The 10,285-nt window shown below is 37.6% G+C and overlaps 1 protein-coding gene and 1 pseudogene across 1 annotated transcript; both read right to left on the reverse strand.

The window, feature by feature from the left end:
* Positions 1-799: 799 nt before the first annotated feature.
* Positions 800-2,476, reverse strand: LOC132182508 (UDP-glycosyltransferase 71K1-like). The gene has a single exon (XM_059595774.1). It carries the CDS (start codon positions 2,435-2,437, stop codon positions 1,007-1,009), a length of 1,431 nt encoding a protein of 476 aa, XP_059451757.1. The 5' UTR covers positions 2,438-2,476; the 3' UTR covers positions 800-1,006.
* Positions 2,477-7,980: 5,504 nt separating this feature from the next.
* Positions 7,981-9,701, reverse strand: LOC132181899 (protein SOSEKI 2-like; annotated as a pseudogene).
* Between the last annotated feature and the right edge of the window lie 584 nt (positions 9,702-10,285).

Below are 10,285 nucleotides of genomic sequence, written 5' to 3' on the forward strand. Positions count from 1 at the left end.
AATGGCGCCCTCCATGCATGACAGAATTACGTCGACACCAGATGCCCCATGCTACCCTCACACATAAATCAAACTCTTCTTTCGTGCATCGTTGCTTGAGCTTTTCTGGACACTCCGCGAGCAAACCCCCCACACGTCCTGCGCTGCCGGACATTGCCAAATCGCATGGATAACTGTCTCCACTTCCCTTTCGCAGAACATGCATGTAGATTCTTGCACCACCTCTTTTTTCTGGAGATTTTCTTTTGTGGGCAAAATGTTGCTACACATCTTCCATAAGAAAACTCTCACATTGTTAGGAATTTGCAAAGTCCATATAAAATAAAATAATAAAATAAATAATTAAAAAATATGGGTACGTTGGCCACCCCATTTTCCCTATAGGGGTGGCCAGCCACCTTAGCTCAGCCATGGGGGTGGCTAAGAGCCGGTTGGGGGTGGCTTCATGGCTCTAGGGGGTGGTTTGGCCACACCCTAGGGCCAAGCCCAAAAAAAATTGATTTATAGGTTTGCTCCTAGGGGATAGCCGAACCACCCTTAAGGCCTTAAGAGGTGGCCGAAGCCACCCCGAAAGACCGGTTGAGAGTGACCGGGGAAAATGGAGTCGCCAATCATCCCATATTTTTTAATTATTTATTTTATTACTTTATTTTACATTTATTTTTTAAAATGTAAATAATATTTTATTTTGCGTGGAACATGCGGCTCGTTGGTGGCTATTGAATGAGGTTGAATGGTCTGAATGATAAAAATTTTGATGGGCAATTTTTCAAGCAATAACTAGGTATTCTGATTCTGTTATATTTTGAGCAAATCCACGGATAAAGTACACCTTATCCATTGTAACCATTAACGTTGAAGATAAACATGGATCAATTATCATGGTAAACTTATGGTACCAGCTTTAACACCCACGCTGATTACGATGCATTGATAAAGGAAAAAAACTGAAGGAGAAAACCTTGAAACTTGAAAAGGTGCATCAATCTTTCACTACAACGTTGATTCAACATTGCTTCCCCAGCATACTCTCAATCAACCGTCCAATTGAAGCAAAAGAAGATCCGCCGTTCACTACAGCCTTCCTACTCCTTTCACTCATCTCTTTCACCCTCTTCCTCACCTCACTCTCACCGTCCATCAAACACTTGACTGCCTTTTCAATCTCCTCCGCCGCCACAACCTCACCACCGCCCCTATAATCCAATTTCAGCTCCACAGCTAAACCCAGATCCCGCACCATCTGAAAGGAATTGATTTGCTGCTCCGCGTAAATCGGCCACGCGGCAATAGGCACGCCATGCCACAGGCCCTCCAAGATCGAGTTCCACCCACAATGCGATACGAACCCTCCGATTGCCTTGTGGGCCAGGACCTCCACTTGTGGGGCCCACCCACATATCATTCCGATTTCTCTCGTCCTTTCCAGGAATCCTACGGTTAAGACCTCCTCGAGATTCGGCCTCTCTGACGGCGCTGCAACCTTCTCACCTGGCGGGGATTCCAAACGCACGGACCAGATGAACCGGTGCCCACTCCGCTCGAGCGCAAGCGCGGTCTCCTTCAACTGCGGCGCACTGAAGCTCCCCCAGCTCCCAAAGCATAAGAACACCACGGATGATGGAGGCTGATCGTCGAGCCACTTCCTGATCTTCTCATGTTCCGCCCCATTCGCCTCCGAATTTATCTCACCTTTGAGGTTAATCAACGGCCCAACTCCGTAAACAGGAGGGATCCCATCAGCCAAAAACGAGCTGAACGCATGGGATTCCAGCTCATGAAACGAATTGACGAGAATACCGTTGGCCTCTTTGCACTTTCTACCATGATTGACCATGGAGATGTACCCACCTTCTTTGTGGAAAGCGAATGAAGGCAAAACGCTAGAAGGAACAGGGTTGACATAACTCGGTAGAATGGACGTCTCAGGATCCGACTCAGTAAACTCGACACCGACCTGGTCATGCCGGGTCGGAAGGTAGAGCATGTAGCCAAGAAAGTCTGCATTACTAGGGCAGTACACATAAGATGGGACACCGAGCTCGTGTGCCACGTCGATCATGGTGGTGCAAAACATATCCACCACCAACCCGGCAAGCGGAATGGAATTGGATAACACGCTGCCGATGATAGCTTCTTTGACATGGGATTTGTGGCTTTCAATGAAATCGGTGACAAATTTTTCAACAGAGCTGAGGAAAACCTCTCCCGGAGGAGGATCTACTGGGGGAAGAAGAATACATTTTATGCGGGTGTGGGAGGCAGCGATTGATTGAATGAAGGCATCCAAGATGTTCTCAAATATTGGTGGCTTTATGACGAGAACGGTGATGGAGAGACGATCATCCCGTTCAAGCAAACACTTTGCAAACTCGATTAGGGATACGAGATGACCGACTCCAGGGGAAGGGACAAACACCAGCTCTGCTCTCCTCATCTGTCAATCTTAATCAATTACTGGTTGCGACGTGATCGACGGTCGCCTTTTATATTATCTTTCATGGAGTGTAGAATAATAATAATCTTTTTCAATAACTTGTAAACGAAGAAATGAAAAAGGTTTTTTTTTTTTTTTTGCCAAAATAAATGAAAAGGTGGGTAGATTATAAAAAGGGAAAAAGAAAAGTGTTATGGTCGTATTGATACTCGGATGAGATGTCTATTCTTTTGCCTAATTGATAGGATCTCTTTAATATTCTCAAAATTATTCTCTTAATATTTTTGTTAATGGTCTTTTTTAAATATTTTTCATAATTATAATAATTAGATATTATTGCAATCTCTTTATTTTAAGTATTATTTTATAATAATTATTTTCTTAGAACAAGTTGTTGAATTGATCTCTTTAAAATGATATAAATAGCTAACGAATAGCAAGAAACTTAATAAAAATCTATTCATCACAAATTACGTGTTTGTAAGGATGTTAAAGTCTCTCTCCATAGACTTAATTTATCAAGTTGTTGATAACATAGAATGTTCTTTTTAGTAATAAGAATGACAATGTTCTATAACCCGTAAATGGTCATAAAAAATAAAAATAAAAATAAATAAAAAGTTACTTTTTCTTTTTCTTTTTCTGAAACGCACATTTAAAAGTTACTTAATAATTATTTTATCAATTTCAAACTATGATATCAATTTATAAAGATGTTTTTCTTTTTTCTTTTTATGGAACACACATAAAAACTATAGAGTAAAAATTATCCTACTCCTAAAACTACTCAATAAATAGTATATGACCATTAAACTATTCCTAATACCACTTGAGCAATGTTAGGGACTATTTTTTTTCTTTACAAAGTTAATATGACTTTTAAAATTATCATTAGATTTGAGATTAATTCTTATTAAATTTTCATATAATAATAATTTTAAAAGTCACATCAACTTTAAGAGAATAGAAAATAATCAATAGCATTACTCCAATTTATAATACATTGTCCCTTATAGTTAGATAAACACTAGAACGTTAGTTCAATTCCCATAACCGAGATTGTCATATCCGATTATTGGGTTTTCTTAATGTTATGATGAAGCTTAGTTAAATTATATTTCAACTGAGCTTGAAGGCGCACCTACTATTCGTATCATCCCTTATTGTCATTGATTCTCAACAATAGATATTATTACAATTAATCACGTTCTGATAAAGTATAGAATAAATAAATAATAATTTATAATATAACATACATCTTTCTAATAGGTCACTGATGACGCAGGTTTTCTTAACAATTTGTCTACTCTAAGAGTCAGGTAGGTAATCTTTGACTGGGTCACTTATAACGTCAGGTAATTGGATTGATGGGCTGCCAGCCTGTGAGGTCCCTCTCTATTTTTTTACTTTTTCTATTTTTATTTTAAAGTTTTGGTCAAAAGATAGAAGTCTTCAATTCACCGACAAATACATTTGGGGCTTAAAAAAAGCCGGGCATTTTCCGGATATTTTAATGCGGGGTCGTTTTCAGCGGTAATTGGAATCCTAATTTTAATTAGGGCCGATAATTTCTTACATCATTTATAAGTTTAACACAAAATTAAAGTTTAAGGTTAAGAGGTTGGGTTAGGGTTGACTTTTATATATAATTTTATATCTATATTTCAACATCACTAGAACCCTATAAGCAATATAATGATTAATAATTTTTAACGAGACCCGCGAACCCGATATGAATTCAATACAAAATTAGAAGATTAAGATTGAGGAATTTAACTTATTTAATTAAATATGTTAAATTAGAGTTGACATATATAATTTTATACTTATACTTTAACACAACCATAAACCTGACATGCCAACGAATTGTTACCCATAATTTTAATACGACTAATGTCAGAAGGCCCTTTGTCCCTCTTGTGTTACTCCAAAAATAAGGTAACTTTTAAAATTATATTTAATCAAAATTTAATAATAATCAATCGCAAGTCTAATAGTAATTTTAAAAGTCACATTATTTTTAAAGTGACCAAAAAAATTGTTGAGTTGCAACAATGTCACTCTGCTAACTTGGATGGTTTTTAGAACATGCCTTGCAGTGCGTGATTTTGAATGCGATAAAAGGATTTGGCCTCCCTCACTGGACACCAATTGATTTTTGAATGAGATGGCAAAAGGTCCGACCCAACAAATAGTACCAAAGCCAAGGTCATGGATTCGAGTCGTGAGAGTGTCATCTTTAGAGAGAGATTATTGAGGTGCAACAATACCACTCTGCTCACTTGGACGCAGGGACAGAACTAGGGGGTGGTGGGTGTAGGATATGGCCCTGAACATAAGGAAAAAAAAACAATATTTTATTTTATTTTATGTTATTTTTTTCACTAATTGGCTACTATTCACTAAAATTTTTGGCCCTTGGCCCTTACGGCTTTACCCATACCAAAGTCCAGCTCCGTCCTTGCTTAGACGGTTCTTAAAATATGCCTTATGGGGTAAAATTTCGAATATCATAAAATAATTTAGTTTTCTTCACTAAATACCAATTAATTTTTAAACAAAATAATCAATGCATGATCCAACAAAATCTTATTGTGGTATGTTACTTATAATTCTGTGGCTAACTTTTTTTAAGAGTTAGGCTTCATCGAATCAGGAATGTTCGATTCATTTGCCAACTAAAACGCATGGGACTGAGTTCAAGGCTTCATTTGACAGACGGTTTAAGACAAAAGATATAGCATTTACTGTTCAGCCGATTGTCATTCTGTAATGTCGTACAGTAAAAGCCATGCCCCTTGTTCAGGCTGTTCAGCAACAAACGTGAAAAGCAGTGTTTGGCCTTTGAAGCTTGACCTCAGCCCTTTTTACAAAAATGCCCCTGCATTATGTCCCATCAGTATATTTTTACATTGGCGCTGGTCAACAGCTTCTTTGGTGCATCTGTCTCATAGCTTAAAAATCGTTCGTTTCTTTTTTCCCTGTGACCCAGCAACGGTGAAGACCTTTCATCACGGTGCCATTCACTAGAGTCCAAACTTAGATGATTTTTTTAGACAAAACAGATTTTAGATCCAAACTTATAAACGTTTAGAAAAAGTAGTTGACCAGCACCAACACTGCTGGGTCACGAGGAAGAAGAAACGAATGAATAATGATTTTTGAGTTCTGAGACAAATGCACCAAAGAAGCTGTTGACTAGCGCCAATGTGAAAATATATGCTGACGCGCAAATTTTTTGTCTCGTTTTGCTGAGAGGTACATTGATTCCATGGTGTGCTTTGGGAAGATGCTCCGGATTTTGTTGTATATTCATTTTTATTTTTATTTTTAATAATAAGCTTATTTATCTACTTCACAAAATAAAAAACCAAGCACGGGGGTTTGAAAGACTAGTTTACGTAATTGAATTGATTACCCCCTCTTGGACCTGCAACAATAATGATGACAAGAGAATAAGTCTATTGAGTTAGAATACATAAATGCTCTCTTTTTTTATTTATTTTTTAATGAAATAAATATGGTGCAACAAGATTAAAAATTTGAGTTTGAGCTTGGCCTTCAAAACCATTAATGAAGCAAATAGAGATCATGTGCAGGAGGAACAAAAAGCTTAATGTGAGCTCATATGGGCCAAGATCCAATGAGATGCAAAGAAAATAGGCATGCTACATAACCATTTTTAAACTATCTTTTTTACAAATTCAATAAATGAATCATTAGAATTGTGAACTCACGTAGACCTACATAAATTTAGTGGTTAATTCATCTATCAACTATGGAAATTGTTAAAAGATGGTTGAAAAAATATAAATTATATCATTTCTTTTATATATATGGTGAGTTCGGGTGGAGCAAATCTAGTAGTGGCGTAGAGATAATGTACATGACATTGTAGATAGTCGATAGACATTGTTGGCAAGGTTTATCATGTAATTATTTATAGAGTAATGCTAGATGCTCTCATGGTATTTTCTTGGTCCTATATGTATATTATTTTCTAAAAATCAAGAGAGAAATAATGGTCACCGTCTTTTTCCTTTTTTTAGAAAATGATATACTCATAGAACCAGGAAGATACTAGAATAACACCTAACATTTCCCTTATATAGATACATATTGCATTGCATACTTCTTATTGATATCAATTGCCTTACACAAAGATATATTGGGATTGGTACAATTGAATCATGTAAAGGAGAGAGAATGTCCTTTTATGATTATAATAAAATATGTGGATTGCTACAGTTGAGTTCAACTATAGCAATCCGAATGTATAAGGAAGATATAGAGAAGCTGTTGTAGATGAGATTTTTCCTATATGTAGGAAAGGGAAGCAGCTTTAGGGTAGCTGCTGGGAATGCTAATTAGAGTATTTACAGCAACTTCGTTATCATTTTCCTTAAATTTAGGGAACAAAACTACTTTTTGCTTCCCTATTTAAATACACTCCATAATAGCTTCCTTTTATATTTCCCTATAACATTAAAATATCATTTTTTGAGTTAATTACGTTTTACTCTCAAAGTTTGAGCCGATTTTTGATTCAACCCCAATGTGTCAATTTTTACAATACAACCTACCAAAGTTTAAAATTTTTGGGAAAACTTCAGTAAGCCCCCAAACTTTTAGCCAAATTGACAAGCACCCCATAAATTACCAAAACTCTCACTTAGGCCCACTGAACTTTGATTTGCTCTCACTTTGGACCCTTATGTTAGTTTTCAACGTTAAAGTCAAATAGTTTGATTTTTTATGCCCATTTTACCCTCAACCAAAACTACATCACCACAAAATCCAAAATGACGTCGTTTTGAGCATAATATTAAAATAAATAAATAAATAAATAAAAAAGGGAGAAGAAGACAAAATCGGGGGCCAAAATGGGGTGGCCGGACCACCCCATTTTTGGCCAGCCACCCCTTGGCCGGTCGGGTGGCGAACATTCCCATGGCCGCCGCGATGCATCTACCACCTTTCACCCGCAGAAGTATGTGTGATCGGGTGCTACCGACTACTCCTAAGGTCAGTGGTTTCACCCCATTACTCTACTGGGCAGTGGGGTGGCCAAACCAATTTCACACCTCGGTGCCCCTCCCTTTTTTTTTTGGCCATTTGGGAGTGGCCGGACCACCCCCTTGGCCACGGGGGTGGTTCGACTCCCAGATCGGCTGGGGGGTGGCTCCAACCTCCCCGATTTAGTCTTTTTTTTTTTTTAATATTTTGCTTTTTTTTCTTTTTTTTTTATAAAAGAAAAAAAAAAATTTTAATGCTTAAAACAATGTCGTTTTGGACTGAGTAGGTGTTGTAGTTTTGAAGCCTAAAACGATGTAGTTTTGGGGTGAGGGTAAAATGGGTATAAAAAGTCAAATTATTTAACTTTAACGTTGAAAACTAACATAAGGGTCAATACTGAGAGCAAACCAAAGTTTAGGGGGCCTAAGTAAGATTTTTGGTAATTCAAGGGGTGCTTGTCAAATCGATTGGAAGTTTGGGGTGGCTTACTGAAATTTTCCCAAAAATTTTTCAATTCGACTTATCCGTTAGTCACAACCGTCTTCTCTGACAAAAATGTGATCATATGACTCGCACGTAATCACTTTTGCTGATACCTTCCCCAAAATGCCCCCGACCTACACGCAAATCATAACCCCAAGTCCATGTCTTCCTCCCATATTTGATTTGCTTGGGTTGTTGGACCTCGTTGATAAACCTCCGGCACAAGTGTAACGACCCAGGAAAAAACACTAGCCATATCTGCGCTATCACCCCAAAAAGACTAGTCAATTTGAAACTTTTCTAGAATTCATTATAAAGCTCAATTTCACCTAATAACTAGGCAATGTGAGACTTAGCACCCATGACTATCTTTATAAACTACCCACTCTATGTGAGCTTCTTCTCATCTTCCCAATATGGGACCGAAGTGTTACAAACTCCCCTTCTTAAAATCCTGATGTCCCCGTCAGGTCCACGTCATGCAGTGCTCCATACCACATGACCTGTCATTACTAGGTGGCTTTGATATCACTTGTAACGACCCAGGAAAAGCGCTAGCCATATCTGTGCTATCACCCCAAAATGACTAGTCAATTTGGAGCTTCCCTATAATTCATTATAAAGCCCAATTTCATCTAGTAACTAGATAATGTGGGACTTAGCACCTATGACTATCTTTATAAACTACCCACTCTATGTGGGCTTCTTCTCATCTTCCCAATATGGGGCCCGAGTATTACAATAAGAGTGCAGTAAAACGTAGTGTCTTCAAGTTCGTCGGTGGATACCCCTCTGGAGCAGCGAGACTGGGGTGTGGTGGAGCTAGTATAGCTTGTTTTTCTCCATCTTCGAATTCTTCCCCTTCTTCGTATTCTTCAAATACTTGGTCTAGTGGTTTTCGCTTCGAGTGATAATTTGGTTCTTGTATTTGTTGAATTTCTTGCATGTTGCTAATTTGAAGCTGCTGGAATCTCTTTGCATAATAATGGCACAAAAACATCAAACAATCAGCTAATAGGGTCACACCTGAAATAAAAGTCTAAACTTTACCAGAGTAGCCTTCGACAAGTTCAGAGCCTTTAAGCACAAATTCAGCTCCTTCTGCTGGGTAGATAATGTCACTCTCTGCCAAATCATTCCACACATTCCCGCTCTTATAGCTCTTTAAATAAGCAAAACTTTTAGCTGAACTATAAACTACAAAGAAAGAACATTCACAAAGAGATAATATAAAATGTGTACCTTTTGCAAGACCAGGAATAAAGGGAGGGCATGCCTTTGACTCTGAGCACCGTAAGCCGTTCCATTACATCTATTTCACAAGAAAAACATAATGGTAACAAAAAGGGTAATGACAGATAACTAAAACAGAGCAGTCAATAATTTTGTTTTACCTCTTAAACGGAGAGGCTGATTGGGTAAATGGGTGACTTCCATGTAATGGGGATGCTCGAGATGGCCGTTTCTTGAGAGGTAGTAAACAACCTAGACTTTTTTTATGGATTTGACCCTTTGCTGCTGCATGTAAACTTTGACCCTGTCTGGACTGGTTTCTCTGGCTCTTCTGGATCAAACAACCTTATTCTTCTTCTCCTTCTTGGTGGGTCTCGTTGTTTATTGCCCACAACGCAACAAATACAAATAACACCATTCTCCCAACCCTCAGGAGCTTTGGGAGCAGCCTAGGCTGCGGAAGAGTTAAACTTCGAATCCTCAAAAACCGTAAAAATAGACTCGACCCAATACCCCAATCCTCGATATCCATCTTGTTGGAGGTTGATTTTGAAAGGAATAGTGTAAGGCTTGTTTTGTTGCCATCGGCAAACAGAGCCAAGGTGTTGAATTTTCTGTAGCTTTGAAAGGTACACACAGGCACTACAAAAAAAATGGCATTTTCTTATGTGTGCTAGTGCTACAGTATATTTTTTTTGCCACGTCAGCAATTTCCTCACGTTTAAAATATAAAACGTCAGGAATTTTTTTTTTTTTTTTTCTGACGGGTGAATAGTAACACGTCAGAATTTTCTGACGTGTTACAACACACGTCAAAAAAATCTGACGTGTAAAATGCATGAACGTCGGGAAAATATTTCAGTTTTTTTAAAAATAAACATTGATATAATTGCTGACGTGGTGGGACTTACCACGTCAGACTCTTGCTGACGTGGGTATGTGCCACGTCAGAAAATTTCTGGCGTGGCACATCCCCACGTCAGAATATATATGTTTAAATATATATATTTATATAATTATATATAAAATTATAATTATAATTATATATAACATTAGAATTATCAGATATTTAAAATTATAATTAAATATAATTATAGGTATTTCTTTTTTTTTTTT

The sequence above is a fragment of the Corylus avellana genome, chromosome ca5 (genome assembly GCF_901000735.1).
Source record: "Corylus avellana chromosome ca5, CavTom2PMs-1.0".
NCBI lineage: Eukaryota > Viridiplantae > Streptophyta > Magnoliopsida > Fagales > Betulaceae > Corylus > Corylus avellana.

Coding starts and splice junctions, on each gene's coding strand:
- LOC132182508 (XM_059595774.1), bottom strand. CDS start 2,437: ATGAGGAGAGCAGAGCTGGTGTTTGTCCCTTCCCCTGGAGTCGGTCAT.